General features: G+C 47.6%; 1 protein-coding gene across 1 annotated transcript; it reads right to left on the bottom strand.

Moving 5' to 3' along the window:
* Positions 1 to 1,566: 1,566 nt before the first annotated feature.
* On the bottom strand, positions 1,567 to 14,709 carry TNFAIP6 (TNF alpha induced protein 6). Its single transcript, XM_069021584.1, has 6 exons — positions 14,533 to 14,709; positions 8,496 to 8,633; positions 6,977 to 7,138; positions 4,355 to 4,583; positions 3,088 to 3,128; positions 1,567 to 2,602 (listed from the first exon to the last, which is right to left on the bottom strand). The coding sequence occupies exons 1-6, from the start codon at positions 14,624 to 14,626 to the stop codon at positions 2,439 to 2,441; spliced, it is 828 nt and encodes a 275-aa protein (XP_068877685.1). The 5' UTR covers positions 14,627 to 14,709; the 3' UTR covers positions 1,567 to 2,438.
* Positions 14,710 to 20,126: the final 5,417 nt, after the last annotated feature.

The following is a 20,126-nucleotide window of genomic DNA, read 5'->3' as shown; positions in this document are numbered from 1 at the left end:
AATGGGAGCGCGGCCCGGGGATTCCCGCGCCCCGCGGCAGCCCCGCCCCCCGCCGCTGATTGGCGGAGGCGCGGCGGGAAGGGCGGGGGGGCGCGGGGGGCGGGGCCGCCTCGGCGCTGAGGGTGCTCGGGCCGAGCCGGCGCTCCCGGCCCGCCAAGCGTGGAATAGCGGGGAAAGAGAGCCCCGGGGATCATCCATCTCCGGCTCCTGGCCCTGCGCAGTGTCACCCTGTGCATCCCTGAGAGCGTTGTCCGAACGCTCCGGGAGCTCTGGCAGCCTTGGAGCCGTGGCCATTCCATGGTGAGCCCGGTCAGTGCCAGACCACCCTCTGCTGGAAGAAACTTCCCCTGATTTCCAACCTAAACGTGCCCTGACACAGCTCCAGCCGTCCCCTGGGTCCTGTCCCTGGTCACAGCGAGCAGAGGTGGGAGCTGCCCCTCGGGAGGAAGCTGCAGGTCAGCTCACGTGAGGTCAAATCCCTAATTAATGGCTGGGAATTAACCTTAAGCTGCGCTCCAGCTCCTCAGGAACGTGCCGGCACAGCCCGGAATTCCCTGAACCCCCGTGTGGGATGGCCCGGCTGGCGCGATGGAGGTGACGGCTGCGGGCTACAGCGGTGAAATAGGAACTTGCGGCCCTGGCAGCGAATCCAAAGTGTGCGGAAAACCCTGGATGTCCGGCATGGAGCCCGGCCGGAGCATCGCGTCCATGGCCGAGTCTGTCACCGGCAGCGCTTCCCTTGTGCCGCTGGAGGTGCCCAGCGGGCGTGGCCGCCCTGGAAAGGGTCTCTTCCCAAAATAGTACCCCATGGGGATTCCTGGCAGGTATCCCTGGTTCTCATCCATACCAACCCAAGACCTGTTGCTTCTCAGTTAAAGAAAGAACAACAACAAGAACAACAAAAAATCTCCCTCGCCCCGAGGTCATAAATAAAATATTAACATCTCTCCTCGTGCTTTTCCTTATTCTCTTCCCTGTGAACAAGCACTGTTGTTGATTTTGGAAAATGAGAATGCCATTGTACAACAGGCATTGTGGACACAAGGTGGCAGGATTAAAAAGCACATTTTAGATACGGTTACAGCCCATAAATGTAGTGAAATGTAGTGAATACTTGTTTCGTGGCGCTCCTGTGGAGCATGAATAAAGTGTTGGAAATAACCGGGAGAGGAGCTGCAATGTTTTTTTCTAGTACAGCCAGAAAACAGGATTATATTCCCAGTGAAATTACAATAAAAGCTCAGAAATTAAATAAATTTAAACAATCGAGAACTAGAAGAAATGAAGCAAAGATGGGGCTGGTTAGCTTAAGATCTTTCTTGTGTGAAATGCTTTTTGAGGAGCTCACAAACACTCCAAATGAAATGTGATTCACATGAAAATTCTTAGTGGGCATTAGATTTCAGCAGATCTGAAGTCAAGAAAACACCCCGAAACAAACATAAAACTTATTTACTCCTTTAAATAAATAAAATGTCTCAAAGTCTGGAACGTTGGCAAGAAACAAAAATAATTCGCTGCAAACTTGGTGTGATTAAAACAGAGGTAGCTTTAATGCTGCTTCAGTTAAAAACATATGGAGAAGGATTTAAGTTCAGCAATTTAAACGAGAACAGTCTTAAACCCGTGTAAACAACGTGCAACACCTCGACAGTGTCTTCTGAACGTGCTGGTGCTCGCTGAGAAGTTTCTCCTGATGCTTCATCTCACCAGTTTTATTCTCATTACGAAGCCATCCGTTTAATTCTTTACTAAGTGGACTCAGAGAAGTGAAAGGACTTCAGCAACTCTTCTCTGGATGAGGAAACCCTGACAGAATCCATTGGCCAGTTTCTGATTGATCTGGCAATAAAACTAAAGTGTGGATCCAATTGATCCCGTGCTCTTCGTGCTGCTTCCCAGTCTTCACTGGGAAGGCTCCCAGGCCATCCACAAGATGAATTTATGTGTCTTAAAAATCAGCTGACTCTAAAGACCCTTAGAGTTCAAGAAAATCAGTTAATTAAAAAAAAAATAATAATGTGTAGAGAACAGGAAAAAAGGCAACAGCCTAAAAAATAAATATGTGGAACTCAAGGGAAATAAGGAGAGAAGAGCCTGTTAAGTTTAAAAACAATTGGAACAGTCACACAAAAAGTTTGTTCAAGTGGTGCAAGAAATGAGGAGAAGGAGCAGTTTATATAGAAAAATAATTTTTTGAAGTCTTTGGTAGCAATGAATTCTTCAGCTTTTTACAGTACTTGTATTCTAAAAATAGTTTTCTATTATTCATGTAAGCATGTTTTATAATTTATTCCCTAGTGTAGTTTATTAACAAAACTTACTGAAAAGCCAAAGAGAAAAATTCAGAAAGAGACGATAAAAAAAGTCTTATCTGAAGACGCAAATATCTGAATTGGGTTCACTCTAGAACATGTTTCTGTGTCTGGCTACTCTGCTCACATAATACCAAATTTCCCAGATAAGAAGTTTGTTTTTCCTTGGGACGTTGCATTCTTGCCATCCCCTGCCTTGGAAGGCATGTCCATGGTGGTGTACCTGATCTGGAACCCCCCAGCAGTCACCGAGGCATCCGTCAGGAACTTCAGGGTCATGACATTGCCTGGGCCGAGGGAAGCACAAACAGAGGTTAGGGGTGTGGGGAGGCATAAAAACGTGCTATTTCAGGTAGGGTTTTTGGGGTTTAAGGTTTTTTCAGGTATATTTTTTGGCTCTTTCATGCTGAGCTGCTGAGATCTTCCCAGCAATCCCCTGGGTCTCTCTGCTTCTGAGCTGGGAGGATTGTAGATCCATCAGCTCCATGGAAAACCAGGCAGATGTTCTTCAGTTGTCTCAGTTTGGAGAAAGTTCTGCTTTAATGTCCCTTCCAGCCCCTTCCATTGTTCTGTGAATCCATGATTCCATGAATCCAATTTTTCTGTTCTCCTTCTGACAGCAACATGAGTTTCCACACAGATTATCCCTAGACTATCCCAGGGAACACAATCTAATCCCAGGAAACAATGCCCTCTAATTAGGCTGATTTACATTTATTTAGAAGTAATTAATTGCCTGCTTGATTTTCCACAAAGAGTGCAAATAAATTACCTGTGCTAATGATGTCATCTGGCAACTCATCTCCACAAAACCTGGAAAAACATGGAAATGGTGATGATTAAAGGGCACAGGGACTCTGGCACAGCCCTGCTCCATGGGGACCTGCACTGCTGGGGCTCAAGGGGATAAATTGGTTTTAGGTCTTCAGTGTTTGGAATTCTATGTTAAAACGATTGCCTAAAGAATTTTTTGTCATTGTCCCATGGTAAGATTTAGGGGAGGAACCAGTTTTCAATATCTGCAGGAAGTAAATGATGCAAAACAAGAAAAAGAGCAATTCCACAAGGACTGAAGGAAAAGAGTGACCCAAGGCTAAGAAAGGAAAAACATTGCAAAAAAAAGTCCATTTAAATTATCTGTAAAAGCAAAACAAACGGACTGCATCCTTGCTTTGCTGCACATGATTTGCAGAGAGGATGTGAAAAGTGGCAGCAATTGGTTTTTTAATCACTTTTTCTGCTTTAATTTCTGTTCTGGAGAATACAGACACTTCATGCCGAAATATGACTGATAAAAGGTAAGTAAAACTGTAACACTGAAGAAAAGAAAGTGAGAATTAAGCAAAGGAGGAACTAAATCTAGTAAGAGAGACAAAATATAACCCTTGTTCTGGAATTGTTAGAAAATAACCATAGCAGACAATAACTTCAATTAAATATATTTTTGTTAATAGTTTAACACCTCCTTTCAATTAAAGCAAACACAAAATACTGTTTGAGATTGCCTGGGGTTCTTCCTGGAGAAATAGGATAAGCAGATAAATAAAAAGTCTTGCAGTTTTCTTTCATCAAATTTAACAAAGCAGAAAAAGGCAAAGCTCAATTCCCTGAAACTCTGAACAGGTCTGTGTTAATGACATTAAAGCAAATTACCAGGAAAGATAAATCAGGGAATATTGCTACAGGAATTGGGGGCACCTCAGCAGTGTTAATTGGATAAGGTTATTCTGAGGGGGAAAATCAAGGGAAATAAGGAGAGGAGAGCCTGTTAAATTTAAAAATAATTGGGACAGTCACACAAAACATTTGTTCAAATTGCTTTGTTCAAAATGAGGAGAATGAGCAGTTTATATAGAAAAATAATTTTTATAAGTCTTTGGTAGCAATGAATTCTTCAGACTTTTACAGAACTCAAAAAAGAGTTTTCTATTATTCATGTAAGTATATTTTATAATTTATCATTTATAAACAGTGTTCTTCTGAAGGGGGGGATGACAAATTAAACATTCATTTGCATTTTAAAGCTGGCTCGGCTTTACCTGCCCACAAATCCATTGATGTCATCGTAGCTGTCATAGATTTCCAGGAAATCAGCCAGACAGGCAGTGTCATCCTCCACATCGAACTCCAGGAACTGCAGGTGGATCCTCTGGCCGTACTTGACTCGGATGTGCCAGTAGCAAATCTGATCATTTTCATACTCGTTTGGGTAGCCCGGGGACTTGAAAACGTGTTTGGAATCCGTGAAGACTCCACCACACTCTTTTCCTTAGAGAGAAATAAAACCAGCAGAGTTTAAGAATTAATTCTGGCTGTGGGTTGAATCTTCAGGCACTTTGACCCGGAGATCTGTAGGAAATAACACAGGAACATCCAGAGTGATAAAGCTTCTCGTGTATTCACTTGGTAAAGGGCAGTCATTCCTAGCTTTGGGAAGAAGATATTTTGGAAGCAAGAGGTGTGATCCAAAACTCACTGAATTCAGAGGAAAAGCTTTCATTGACTTCAGTGGATTTGGGGCCAAAGCTGTGTGTTTTATGTAAAAGGCACTTGGGATTTCTGGCTCTGTCAAGCTTTACAGCTGTACTTGCAAGTCACACTGACACTCAGGTTCATCCTTTCCTCTTCAAAAGCCTCTTGCAAGTGTGTCCTCTACAAAAACAGGCTCATGATCACACACCTGGTGTTGCACTCCTGTTGTTCCTGCTGCTCTTTACTCCTTTTAGGATAAAAACACTCCTGGTTTGATTCAGTGGCCATCTGGACTTTGCCAGCTCCCTGACAGTGGGGCTGACCAAACTGGGGACCTCATCCTGCCTGAATTTAGGATTTGTCGCAGTTCAGAGCTGGGGAGAGGGAGGGGCTGTGTCAGGGCATTGAGGGCACAGGAATTAGGAGCACTAAAACGGATTAAGCCCTGGGTTTGTACATTGTCCATGAGCCCAGAACTTTCCAGCTCAGCTCACACTCCAGTACCTGGAGAGCTGGGTCCAGCTCAGGGGCTGCCACACAAGAAACACGTGGATCAAGTCCAGAGGAGGCCACTAAGTTGGTCTTAGGGCTGGAGCCCCTCTGCTCTGGAGCCAGGCTGGGAGAGCTGGGAATGTTCACCTGGAGAAGGGAAGGACACAGGGAGAGCTCCGAGCCCCTTGCAGGGCCTAAAGGGGCTCCAGGAGAGCTGGAGAGGGACTGGGGACAAGGCATGGAGGGACAGGACACAGGGAATGGCTTCCCAGTGCCAGAGGGCAGGGATGGATGGGAGATTGGGAATTGGGAATTGCTGACTGGAGGGTGGGGAGGCCCTGGCACAGGGTGCCCAGAGCAGCTGGGGCTGCCCCTGGATCCCTGGAAGTGTCCAAGGCCAGGCTGGAATAACCTGGGACAGTGGAAGGTGTCCCTGCCCATGGCAGGGGTGGCACTGGATGGGCTATAAGGTCCCTCCCAACCCATTCCATGATTCCATCATTCCATGATCACTGCTAGGTGGGATGCACACTTCAAACACCCAAACATTTCCACAAGTTCCACTTGCCATCTTTGGCCTCCTGGAGCAGAGCACAGGCTCAGTTCTGTCAGAGATTTGTCTCTGTTCCCCCAGGCTGCTCATGTGCCACCTGCAAACAGCCCTGCCAGGCTCCACAGAGCACAGCTACAAATCCCTGCAGTGCTGGAGACTTGTGTCTGTGCAGTTCTGGCAGCTCGGGTTTCCTTTTGTGCTCTGACCAAACAGTGTTTGGACAGCAGCTCCCCGCGGCCGGAGGAGAGGGCTGACAAAGGACAAAGTCACATGCAGTAATTCCGAGGGCAGGAGCCTCTCTCGCAGCTCTTTGTGTGTGCAACATCTGGGAACGGCCCCCACCCCACAGAGCTATTCGATTTACATAAACAAGCTCCAGCCCTGGGAGCACAAACAAAATGTGCACAGCTGTGCAGACGTCATGGACAGGCTCTGCCAGGCCACTGGGAGCAGCAGCAGAGCCAAGCTAAGCTGTGCTTTCCTTCTTGGTGCCACGTTCGCCATCTCCCCTGCTCGGTGAAGTGACACCAAGCTGAAGTGTGCCAGGGGCCATGTGAATATTGCAGGGCAGTGTGGAGGGACTGGAGAGGTGTCTCTGCTGAGCTTCTTGTCAGTCATGTTGGAACTCTGATCTGCTCTGTAGATCCACTTTTCCTCATCTAGTTACACACAGAGCACTGCTGGGAGCTGGTGGGAGTTTCAGTCACAGAATCATAGAATCCCAGGGTGGTTTGGGTCGGAAGGGACCTTAAATCCCATCCAGCCCCAGTCCCTGCCATGGGCTGGGACACCTCCCACTGTCCCAGGTTGCTCCAAGCCCCATCCAACCTGGCCTTGGTCACTTCCAGGGATCCAGGGGCAGCCACAGCTTCTCTGGGCACCCTGTGCCAGGGCCTGCCCACCCTCACAGCCAAGAATTTGTCCCTAGGAAAAGTTCCTAAGAATGCCACTCCCAGATAGGGCTTCATTTTCAGAGTTGTTCTATTTTAGACACAAAAAAAAAGGGTTAACACTAAATTTAGCCTGTTACAGGCAGAACCCCCTCAGATTATGGGCAGAAACTCCTCAGACTACTCAGATAAATTGGAGGCTAAATGCAAAGCCTTGCACAAAAGAGGACAAGCCCAGTGGTTGCTGTTCTCACCGTTGGGGTTGTAGCAGTAGGCATCCCACCTCTCGCTCCTGTTGAGGCGAATTCCATAGTCCACAATTCCAGTCTTGCCAAAGCCACAGTTGGCTCCAGCTTTTACAATGGGATAACCAACTCTGCCCTTTGCCATCCAGCCAGCAGCACACACGTGGAAACCTGCAGCAGAGGGAAAATGAGACGTGGATCTGATCAATCCTAGGCTGCTCTTATTCAACAAAGTCTTACTCAAACTGATGGCTCAATGACCTGGGTGTAATTGGCCGGATAAAAATTGAGCTACACGGGAGAACAGGACGTTGAGAGGATAATTTTAAACACAGAGGATAAAATTGAATTGTGTTCTCCACAATGTGATTACTGGCTCTTCATCTGAAAGCCAAAATCAAACGCAGATGGACTGCACAGTTCCCTGGGTAGTCAGTTTGAAGTGCTCTACCAGCACTAGTAATCAAATTATCCATTGGATGAGTTTTCCAAGGGTGTTCTTTGTTTCCCTTTTGAGGTCACACAAATTTACTCAATCACATCTCAAGAGTTCTCAGCATTAAGTTCTAAAAATACATAAAATACTACAGGAAAACACTACAGACAGCTAGAATCCCCAAGTATTTGCTTAAAACACTTTCGATTTAAGTTTAAATACCTGAAATGCCTCAAGTATTTCTTGCCAAGCAAAAAGGTCCTGTTAATGCATTTTGTGGCTGAGAACTTAACACCAACAGCCAAAGAATGCAATGTTGTTCACCCTCTGGTAGAGACCCATCCAATGTTTTCATGGAGAGGAACTGGAATATATTTGTGGCATCCTAGTGCTCTGAGTTCCTCAGAAGAAACAAAAGTACCCTTTTCACATGTGTGCTGGTGCTGGGAGCCAGCTTCTGACTCAACAGCAGAGTGAAAAAATGTCTGGAGTGGAGGATATTTTCCATTGTTTTCCCAGCACTCTGAATGAATGAAGAACTTATTAGGAATCAACTGGAAATACCACGGATCCCTCACTCAGCTCCACTTTTCACTCCAAGCACAGAACTCATTCCCTTGCAGAGAAAATATCTTGATGAAAACAAAAGATGTTGAGTGGTGGGAGCGAGTCCAGAGGAGGCCAGGGAGATGCTCCGAGAGCTGGAGCCTCTCTGGAGCCGGGCTGGGAGAGCTGGGAATGTTCACCTGGAGAAGGGAAGGACACAGGGAGAGCTCCGAGCCCCTTGCAGGGCCTAAAGGGGCTCCAGGAGAGCTGGAGAGGGACTGGGGACAAGGCCTGGAGGGACAGGACACAGGGAATGGCTTCCCAGTGCCAGAGGGCAGGGCTGGATGGGATATTGGGAATTGGGAATTCCTGGCTGGGAGGGTGGGGAGGCCCTGGCACTCATCATGCTCCGTTACCAGGTAGGCATCTTGGGCAAAAATCCATGGAGTTTACACATCTCTCCGCCCCAGAGCTCACAACAGACATGACAACACACCACTGGCCCCCTTTGGAGGAGCCCCCAAAGTGCCAGGACTTTTTCCAGACCTATTTTCCGAGCGGCCTCCAGCTGTTGGTACGTGGCCAGGTGTCCTCCCTCGTACTCGCACACGGCCTTGGCCTCGGCGTAGGTGAGCCGGTACTTGCCGGCGCGCGCCTCCCGGTGATACACGCCGGCTGCTCGCTCTGTGGGCACAAACCAGGACAGGCTCTGCAGCTCAGCTCCCCCCAGCCCCAGCAGCTTCCCCCAGCCCTGCACCTCGGGCTGCTCCTCTTCCAGGTGAAGGGGAAACGTTCACCTGTGCCACGCGGGAAGCGTCAGGAAAACTCATCCCTCCCCACCCAAAGGGATGTGTGTGACCCAAAGGGATGTGTGTGTAACCCAAAGGGATGTGTGTAACCCAAAGGGATGTGTGTGTGACCCAAAGGGATGTGTGTGTAACCCAAAGGGATGTGTGTGACCCAAAGGGGTGTGTGCAACCCAAAGGGATGTGTGTGACCCAAAGGGGTGTGTGTGACCCAAAGGGATGTGTTTTCATCCCAAAGGGATGTGTGTGTAACCCAAAGGGATGTGTTTTCATCCCAAAGGGATGTGTGTAACCCAAAGGGGTGTGTGTGAAACCCAAAGGGATGTGTGTGACCCAAAGGGATGTGTGTGACCCAAAGGGATGTGTGTGTGACCCAAAGGGATGTGTGTAACCCAAAGGGATGTGTGTGACCCAAAGGGATGTGTGTGTGACCCAAAGGGATGTGTGTGTAACCCAAAGGGATGTGTGTGTAACCCAAAGGGATGTGTGTGACCCAAAGGGATGTGTGTAACCCAAAGGGATGTGTGTGACCCAAAGGGATGTGTGTGACCCAAAGGGATGTGTGTGTAACCCAAAGGGATGTGTGTGACCCAAAGGGATGTGTGTGACCCAAAGGGATGTGTGTGTGACCCAAAGGGATGTGTGTGACCCAAAGGGATGTGTGTGACCCAAAGGGATGTGTGTGTGACCCAAAGGGATGTGTGTGACCCAAAGGGATGTGTGTGACCCAAAGGGATGTGTGTGTGACCCAAAGGGATGTGTGTGACCCAAAGGGATGTGTGTAACCCAAAGGGATGTGTGTGTGACCCAAAGGGATGTGTGTGACCCAAAGGGATGTGTGTGACACAAAGGGATGTGTGTGACCCAAAGGGGTGTGTGTGACCCAAAGGGATGTGTGTGTGACCCAAAGGGATGTGTGTGACCCAAAGGGATGTGTGTGTGACCCAAAGGGATGTGTGTGACCCAAAGGGATGTGTGTGTGACCCAAAGGGATGTGTGTGACCCAAAGGGATGTGTGTGACCCAAAGGGATGTGTGTGTGACCCAAAGGGATGTGTGTGTGACCCAAAGGGATGTGTGTGACCCAAAGGGATGTGTGTGTGACCCAAAGGGATGTGTGTGACCCAAAGGGATGTGTGTGACCCAAAGGGATGTGTGTGACACAAAGGGATGTGTGTGTGACCCAAAGGGATGTGTGTGACCCAAAGGGATGTGTGTGTGACCCAAAGGGATGTGTGTGACCCAAAGGGATGTGTGTGTGACCCAAAGGGATGTGTGTGACCCAAAGGGATGTGTGTGACCCAAAGGGATGTGTGTGACCCAAAGGGATGTGTGTGACACAAAGGGATGTGTGTAAACCAAAGGGGTGTGTGCGTACAACCCCATGGTAGGATTTGGTGTGGGACAAGTTTAGAACAGAGCAAGGCAGTGCTTGGAGAGTTTGTGAACAACAGAAAGTCAACAAATGCTGGGAAGGCCTCCCCTGGGATGACTCCGAGGGCAGTAGTTCTGGGAACAGTCTGGAGTCAGCATCCCGAGCTCTGTGTATCCTGTCTGACTCGGGGGAAGCTCCTTCTGGATCCCTATCACAGCATCCTTTTGGCTGTAACTCCAAGAGCCTTTGGAAGATGAATCAGAGCTTTGTTTTGAATCTCCAAAGAAGTGAAATCACAGCTACTTGGATAGAGGAGAGGCAGAAATTAAAGGGGGGAAAAATGTAAAATAAAAATATCTGAGCGTGTGTCACAAAGGGCAGGACCAGAACAATTGCTGGCTGACATTTCTGCTGCACAGAAAATTAAAGCACTTTCTTCATTATTTTTTTTTTACTTTGCCGTGGCAAGTCCGAGATAAAACAGCTTTCCAAGGAAACCTAGAAACTGCCAGTGCTGCTACAAGTTTTATAATCTTTGCATGTTGCACTTGTCTGATGCCATATGTATGGAAATCTGTCTCAGCAGCAATCTGCATATCTAATCTGAACGGGCTTTTTGTTTAGGTCTCACTTATATTTAGCATAATCTGAGAGGAATGGCTGCTTGCAGCTCTCCCCAGCCAACGGGACCGAGAAAAGATGGAAAGCAGGGAGCGTTTTTACAGAAGTTATTTGTAGCATAAAAATAAAGAATGTATTTTCTAGAGACATGCTTGGAGTCCGTGCTTTTGGCTGGGTTAGGGGAGTTTTTAAGAAAGCCACGGTCAGCGCTGGATTGTGGTTAGGAATGGTGAGAGCCCTTAATAGACACAGGATGATGTTTGCCAGGGTGGTTTCTGGGCCTGCAGTCACTGGCCTTGTGCCCAGAGAAATAAATTATAATGCTGACAACAGTCTCAGGAGAGTGAGAGCCTCCTTCACAACATCACTGGGAATATCACTGCCATGGGCACGGGATAACAGAGCCTCCATAGAAAACTCTTCCTGAAGGAGCCAGTTCCATTAGCCATAACAAGCCACAGCTGGGGGGCAATGGCATGTTCTGGTACAAAAACTCTAATGAAGAATTTATTCATAGGAAGTATTACTTTTCGGTCACTCAGTAGTCTGTCATGTGTAAGCTCATGAGAAATCAGGATAAATCAGCTCCCTGTGTGTGCAGAATTGGGAATGTTGTGTTGGATTGGGAATGTGGTAAAGCTGGATCCCTCAGTGAGCAGCGCAGGGCTGGGCCTGGCTGCAAACCCAGGGGACACCTGGAATCCACGTTATTGATCCCTGCAGAGCACAGGGAAGGGAACTGGAAGGTGATTGGAAAACACCCATACCCTGATTGTATTCCTTGAGCTCTCAGAGCTGCCACTAAAATCTCACCGTTTTTAGTTGGCTTTTTCACCTGGCACATTGTTTTCAAATCTTATCTCTCTAAAGATATCTCCCCCTACTTACTGCTGAAATATCACTATGGACAGGCACCAGATTTTCCAGAATATTGCTGGAAAGATCAGCTCTTCAAAGAGTCTGCAAGGCTGAAACCAGCAGCAGCACCACCCTGCAAGGAGCACCCAGCTTTCATCTCTTTTATTCCTCTGCAACATGAAAAAGTAGCCTTTGGAAAAACAGACCACACACATCTACTCCCCCCAGCTCTGAGATTTGCTGCTGTCTCCCTGTGTCCCAGTTTAATGACACAGCATTCCCTAATGGAATATGCTAATTAACTGATGGGATCTTGCACTGGCAAATTTCCCCCCCTACACACCCCCCCCAGTCCCTCTTAATTCCATGTGGGGCTGTGCAGGCAGATAAACTCATCATCAAACACAGACCTAGGTCAGAGCAGTGTTAACGCTTCATTTACATATTTATGTCTCTGGATATACTCCTATGCATATATTCACAGAAAAATGCACACGAATTGCAATTTATGGAGGTGAGCTCGTGGCCCTGCAGATAAACCTGCAGGAAATGTTGATTTTTCTGGCAAGCACAAGCATGTGCCAGAGGGCCATGGGCTCCACGGCTGACAGGACATGTTTCTTCCAGCTCACACTTCCTAAAATGCCTCCCTGGAGCCCAGAGACAGCGGGATCCTGCAAGGACAGTGACCCTGTGCTCACCCTCAGCAGCAGGAGATGGTGAAACGCAGCCAATCTCTCCTACACAAACACAAGCAGCGTGAAATTTGGCCTAATGAAGTACCTGCAATATGCATGAAACCAATGCTGAGTGCTAAACAACGAGCAATATTTCACTTTTAAGCAGAGGGTGGCCACGTAGAGCTCCTGGCAGGGGCCTCTGCTACTCAGAGAACTCCACCAAACGGGGTCGGTGCAGCCCCTAAACCCCCCTGACACACGGGGTGGGAATGGGAATGGAATTGTGAACAGATGCAGCAGCTGTCCTGGAAAACCCCATGGCACTAAGAACTGGCACTGGAATGAGTCTATGAGCAAATCTGGGCAAGACTGTGCGAACCCTGCCCTCAGCTGACAATAAACCCCTGGTCACAACGTGCTGGTGGCAAAAATGAGCAGCATTAAAATTCCATTGGCACCAGGAATACATTCCCAGGGAGGTGACAGAGGCAGCTGCAGCAGCACTGGCTGAGGAACAGGAGAGGTTTTGTGACAAGGAAAAATGCAAAAGCCATGAGCGTTTCCAGAGTGACAGTAATTCAAGATTTTATATATATGCTAAAGGTTTGTGGAGAGAAAAGGTAAAATGGAGATTTTCCTGACTTTTGGGTTTAGTTCTTTATCAGAAGAGGAGATAAGCAAAGCTCAGATGTCACTGTGCATCCCCAGGTTTTATTCCAGGGAGGGGAGCTCATGCACAGCGAGGCTGAGATTAGGGTGACTTCTTTCACTATTCAAGTTATTTTCTTTGAAATACAAAGAAGCATGAACTGGATGTCTGTGAATTTGCCAATTCTATCTTCATTTATGTATGGAGTCACTGAATTCCATTGGTGATTCAATTAACTGCACTCTGAGGTTCATTTCAATAATGTTATTGCTGTGCTTACACAAGATGGTGCATTTCTCTTTTGGTTTGTTTATTTAGAGAAAGCCATCAGTTTTTTACCCCCCGGTTTATTTTTATTTACTCTCATGGTAAATGCTGAGAGGTGTAGCCAAACAGAATTCTATTCTGCATTCCAATTAGCACACAGTTGCTCCATTTTAAAGCATTTAAAATCTTTTTCTCCCATTTGACTTCAATTCACGAAACTGCTCAAATGATCCCTGTTATCCCAAATTCTTGAACAGCAGCTGCTTGAGGTGGAGCCTGGAGCTGCCAAGCTGCTCTTCCTAGGAGCTCTCCCCACCTGAGCACCCTCAGGAATTGGGAGGCACAACAGGCATGGCCCAAGGTTTGGGAAGGGGGGGGGGGGGGGAGAGAGAAGTCATTAAAAATGTGCAGCCAAATGGAAAACACCACAGATCATTTCCGTGCCTCATTTGTGTTCCCGGTGCTTTGCAGGCTCCTCTGAGAGGGGCTGGGGCCACGTGGTGGCTGCAGCAGCTGGCAGAGCATGGCCCCAGTCCCTCCTGAGACACCTGAGCACAGCCAGCTCCAGGGACTCCTGGAAATCCTTAGGGAAATGCACAACATTCTATAGGGGAGAAAGGAGTTTTAAGTACTTCTCTGGAAAACAGGGCATTCGGTGCCTGCCTTTATTTTGGCATCCTTATGAGGCTCTATCCTGAGTAAGTTCTCTGTTGTATTGGATAATTTTAAGGAGCTATAAAAGAACTCTCAGAGCTCCTGAAACCCGCTTGAGGTACCAGAAACTATTCCCACAGCATTTTTGTCTTGCCCTGTTGAAATCTTCTCTGTGCTGCTAATGATGTGAACAAACCAATGGCCCAAACATACCCGTTCCTGCACTTTTCCAGAAACCCAGGAAATATTATCACTATTATTTCCAGATCATTTAGTTTCACATGCAGGACCCCAGGCATGGGAAGTATGCTCATGCAGAAAGTAATTCATTCCTTTGGCAAATGTTTCTTTTCAGGCTCGTTTTCCTTCAAAACAAAGCAACTGTTATTTAATGAATGCAGTTTTCACTTCACCTCCTGCTGCAGGAAAATACTTTCGGATGAAATGTTCTATCATTACCTTTGCCAGCAGTTCAGTGAAACTGTAAAAATGCTAAGCATGTAAAAAGGGACAGCCACTGCTCAGGTGAAGTGATTTCAATAAATTTCAGTGCAGGATTTGGCTGATATCAGTGCACAGCTCGGTTTTGCAGTGCTGGGTACTCATCCTTCCCCTGTTGGACAAACACAGCGACCCCGCAGCAAACGATTGGTGACAATGAAGTTAGTTCTTACCTAACCAAATGGAGTTGTGCAGCACCCCATCCTTGAAGCCCCACGCTCGAGCCTTGTCCCACAGCAGGGCAGAGAAGAAAAGCAGTGCAATCATGTCCCGGGCAGCGAGGGGCTGTAAATATTCCCGGCTCACACACTCCAGGCTGGCTCTGCAGCTGGCTCGATCCCGCTGCAACATCTGGGAGCCAGATCTTAAATAGTGTGCTCAGCTGTGAGGTCAGCGAGCCTGCTCCAATTGTGCTGCTGCAGCTCTTACCCAACTCACTGGGGTGTCTGCAGTGGCCCATGTGACTCACTGCTGGCTCTCCTCATTCCCAGCCCGGCCAAGAATCCATCCTATCCCTCACTACGGCAGCACACACGGACACTTCCCAAGCCAAGGTCTGTTCATTCTTCAGCACTCGCTGCCTTCAAATTCCATACAATAAAAGCAGGAGCCAGCCTATCTGCTCAGAATGTTTCCAGTCACACCATTTACAGGATCCAAGAGGTCCCACTCGCTCTCTCTCATTCTCATTTAAACATTCTCTCCTTTTATAGAGAATTTGGGTTTATTTTCACAGTGGATTCATTTTCACAGTGGGTTTATTTTCACAGTGACCTGATCAATGAGAAGAAGCCAAGAGAATATTTTGCACTGGTTATTTGAATTCTGTTTCCCTGCAAGGGACCTGTAACTGCAAATCAAAGTCCCAGATCAGCACAAAGCCGCAAGTGTCAAAAGCAGCTGCTCTTTGTTCTGCAAGTGGGAAATCAAGCTCAAAACTTCCCCTCCAAACCACAGTTTAAGATCTGATTCACAGCGTGACAGCTGTCTGCCTGTCTTCCCTTCTGGCTGCAAGTGAATCCTGCAGCTGCTCCTCGTGGATGAGTGGGAGAGGAGAAAGGGGGAAAGATGAGGGGATGGAAAAACGGTCTGGTGCTCCACACTCCCGAGCAGCCCTTGGAAAACTCTGCCCTCCTGCTCTGATAACAGTGGTTAACTTCTGAGTCAGGAGCTTTGGACAGAGATGTGCCCATGAGCATGCAGACAATCAAATGAGTGAGATCAATGAGAAGGGAAGGGTGGAGGTGTCTGTGCCTACTCACAGATATTTTAGCACAGATGACTTGCACCACTGAGGAAGGTTCTTCATCACTCCAGCCCTCACGTGGTGAATGCTGAACAGCCACCCTCGTGTTCCTCCCACCTACAGCTCGGGCAGAGGCTGAAGGGAAGAGCTGTTGGGAAGGAGCTGGGAGAGCTGAAAGCACCTGGACCACAACAGCAGTGTCCAGGGCCTGTCCAGCAGCCACTGATGGGAGCAGCCCTGCTCTCCCAGCGGATTTCATCTCCACGCACATCCTGGTGTGCACATCCTTTGGAGGCTGACCCTTCGGAGTGCAGCAGCAGCTGTGCAAGGACAGGTGTGTTCTAGCTCCTCCAAGCTCCTGTGCACTCTAGTCAAGGCCTGGCACTGGGACTTTCCCCTCAGGTGTCCCAGAGAGCTGCTGACAACCCCCTGGCAACCTCTGAGCAGCCTGGCACACTCAGGACGCAGTGGGTTATTGTCCTCTGTCCTGCTGTGCCAGAGAGGTGCCACGGAATGGGCCAGGCTGGCAGGGATCACAGCAGGATCACCTGGTGCAGCCTCACAGAGCAGGGTGCTGGCACCAGGGACTGCTCCAGGGGCTGCCTGGCTGCCACTTTGCTCCCCAGTCTCCACCACACTGCCTGTCCCCGCACACTTTACAGCTCCTCCGTCGGCAAAACAGGAAAAACTCTCCAGAGAGACCTGTCCCATCCCAGGGCAGGAGCCCTACTCTGGCTTTTCTTTCCAGATTAGAGGGTTGGTGCTTTATCTGTATTGTTTCCTGCTCTACAGAATCCCAGAGTTACTGAGGCTGGAAAAGCCCTCCCAGCCCATGGAGTCCCAGCTGTGCCCGATGCCCACCTTGTCCCCAGCCCAGAGCACTGAGTGCCACCTCCAGGAATTCCTTGGACACCTCCAGGGATGGGCACTCCAAACCTCCCTGGGCAGCCCCTGCCAAGGCCTGAGCACCCTTTCCATGGGGAAATTCCTCCTGAACTAATGCCCAATAGATAAGAATTCAGGTTTTTGAATGGCACCCGATTAAACTTTATCCTGTGGAAGGATATTGGTAGAAATCTGTTGCTTTCTGAACATTAATGCTGAGGTTACCTGGGATATGAGCTGGGAAGGTGGCAGCATAAACTTTTGGGGTGGTTGCCCTGGAACATTCATTTCTCAATAGCTGGCACACAGCCTTTGCTGACTTGGAGCTGTCACATATTCACGGAATCTTTGGAGAACCTACAAACCATAAAGAGGAGTAAGGGCAGGAGTGGAAACCAAGGGAAAGTGAAAATTCAACAGCAATGTAATCCACTGGCAATTTAAAAAGAGAAATTCCAGATTCAGATGAAGAGAAAGAAGCATGATGTGGCTGTGGGTGTCCTTCCCTGCACAGGACACTCTTCTCTCTGCCATTCCATGTTGATGCTGCAACGGGAACTGAGAGTTTAACGATCCCCTATCAGAGCCAGATGTCTGCACCACAGGGAATTTTCTGTCCTGGGGTAGGCGGGTGCCCGTCCCAACAGATCCCAAAAATGTGGGGATAGTGACTAAGGCATGAGAGCAAGGAGTGCAAACCAGCTGGGAGATGATTTGTCACACACTGACGCACTGAAATTGTTGAGAAAGACTGTCCTGCAATAATGAATTAAAAAGTAATCTTTACTGAATTTAACTGCTAATGGTGAAAGGCCTCAGTCGGAAAAAGCAACTTAATAAATGAAGGACATAAAGTAGGTAAAAGTTCTAATAATGACAGTTCTTGACAGCATCCCTTGATTTATGCAAGGTCCAGTGTCTGAATGAATACAGAATCACGGAATTGTTAAGGTTGGAAAAGACCTCCAAGGTCACCAAGGCCAACCCTCAACCCAGCCCCACCATGGTCCCCACTAACCCATGTCCTCAAGTGCCACATCCACAGCTTTTTTGAACACTTCCAGGGATGGGGACTCCACCACTTCCCTGGGAGCCCATTCCAGTGCTTGCCAACCCATTCTGTGAAGAAATTTTCCCTAATATCCAATGTGAACCTCCCCTGGTGCAACCTGAGGCCATTTCCTCTCATCCTGTCACTTGTTCCAGGTACCTTGTGCCTCTCTGGAAGAACAAGGCTGGCTGTTAAGAAGTCCAAGAAATAGAGTGGCTTATGGATCAGAGAATCAGGGAATAACTGAGGTTGTGGGGCAGCAGGAAGGATCATCCAGTCCTGGAGCCAGGATTCAGATGTCCATGATCACATCCTCTGAACCGTCCATCAAGGGAATCAACTTCACCTCTGTCAGACTGGAACAAATCTCTCAGCAGCTCCCTGACAGGAGGTTGGAACAAGGGGCAGGAGGAGAGGGAACGGCCTCAGGCTGGGCCAGGGGAGGCTCAGGGTGGGCATCAGCAGGAATTTCCCCATGGAAAGGGTGCTCAGGCCCTGGCAGGGGCTGCCCAGGGAGGTTTGGAGTGCCCATCCCTGGGGGTGCCCAAGGAATTCCTGGAGGTGGCACTCAGTGCCCTGGGCTGGGGACAAGGTGGGCATCAGGCTTTGGATGATCCTGGAGGGCTTTTCCAGCCTCACTGATCCTGGGACTCCATCAGAAGCCCTGCAGGGTTCAGCCCATGTTTTATAGTGAATGAGGGGAGTTTTGCAGTGTCAGTACAGTCCCACCTCCAGGCCTGCACTCCCCAGGGAGCTGCAAAGGAAAGTTTCCACCTGCAAAGCCCAGCAGAACCTCTCAGCACCAGGAAGACGTTCCACAGCTGGACACAGGCATCCAGCTGACATTCTTCAGCTTTCTTCCAAGTTTCCCACATTTAAATATATCCCAGACAAATCTGATATAAATTGAAGGGGGAGAGGGGACTTTGTTAACTCTTCCTTAACTCTTTCCCCATTAAGAAATAGTTTGAAAGTTTTTCTCTGGGTTTCACCAGCACTCGAAGTAAACCCTAAACTTGGTGATTCCCAAACTGATGTGAGACCCACAGTGACAAAAGAGAGGAAAAAACCACACAGGAGCTTAATGAATGAACCACTGAGGATGAAGGAATATTTAAAAATATGTGTATGTGGGTCATGAATCTCTTTGCATTAATTTAAATATCAAGCACCTAAACTTTTCTTTCCTCTTCTATTTATATACACAGGGAGAATATTTAGAGATGAGTTATAGCTTTTATATTTTGTATTCATATCTTATTATTGGTGGCATAGAATATATTACAATTATATAGTTCATGGCTTTGAGAATGATCCTGAGAACAATCCCAAAAATGATGGATTTCAATGGAAAGAATGCAGTGAAAAGCCTTTCACTGGGAATTTTTTTTTGCAAGAAGCTGTAATCTCATTCAGAAAAAAATACTTGGAGGGAAGCATAGGAAAAGGAGTGCAGGGAAAAAAAGGACTGGGAGAATTAAGGTTAAGTGTTTGTTATGAGAAAAAACTAAAAATAGCTGCTGTGAATTGAATTTGTTGAGTGAATTTACATTGGGGGAAACCTGGGAATGGAGGAAGAGCTATTTAACCCAAAGACAGGAAAAAGCCTAACAATAAAATCATCCCATCCCACCCCACTGAGAGTTAAATGTAGGCTGAAAAGCCGAAGATAATTTCACACCAGAAGTCAAGATAAGTTTTAGAACAGCTGAACAAAACCACCTGATTTATTCTGGATATTGGAGGAGGAACTTAGACTTTATATGCTTTGAAAGAAGGCCACTTCCACCTATCTTATCTTTATCCCATTTTAAACCAATTTGATTTCAACTTTTTTTCCACAAACTGAGGTACAAGGTACAAGTTGAAGGGTTGTCCCACACTCCAGGACCTCCATGGAGAACCTAAGAACCATCAGACCCAAACCAAATGCCACATGGCAGAAATAATTATCATTACCTGAATTATTCCTGCTGGATACTCAAGCTTTCCTTCACCAGAATTATCTTGTAATACCTCAGTCTGTCCTGCTGCAACTTGAGCTTATTTCCTCTTTTTTTTCTTCAGCAAAAAAACAAATTCTTTTGTGCCTCTTCATAGCAGGAAAATTATGTTGCAACTTTTATTGTCTCTTGTTTTAGGTTTCCTTAAAAATGACCAGGCTGCTCTTTCCATCCTTCCTGCAGCTCATATTTTCCAGACTCTGGGATCATTCTTGCTCCCCTCCCTGCTCCCTTCCCAGGTGTCCTGCAACCTTCTGGAAGGGCCATGCCAAGAACAAAATGTGGAGCTCCAACAAAAGGCTGGGCCCTGTCAGGGCAGGGCCGAGTCATGTCTGCTCCAGATGATGTTCTGGTGTTTGCTGCTGGTGAAATTCCCTCTAAAAACAACAAATCAGGTTTTTAACCACCTTTTTCACTTGGAGTTGCTTGGATAAGAAGATGCTCTAAGTAGGAAAATGTATCCAGAGTGAAAGCGTCCCATGGGATTTGGCAGGCCTACCTGGATTTATCCACTTGCTTTTCCAAGCTTTCTTTGCTTGGATGCCTTGTGCTTCCATGAAGGCCAAAAGTGATGCAGAAATG

Source organism: Aphelocoma coerulescens, chromosome 7 (assembly GCF_041296385.1).
Source record: "Aphelocoma coerulescens isolate FSJ_1873_10779 chromosome 7, UR_Acoe_1.0, whole genome shotgun sequence".
Taxonomy (NCBI): Eukaryota; Metazoa; Chordata; class Aves; order Passeriformes; family Corvidae; genus Aphelocoma; species Aphelocoma coerulescens.
This window is presented reverse-complemented; position numbering and strand designations above follow the sequence as displayed.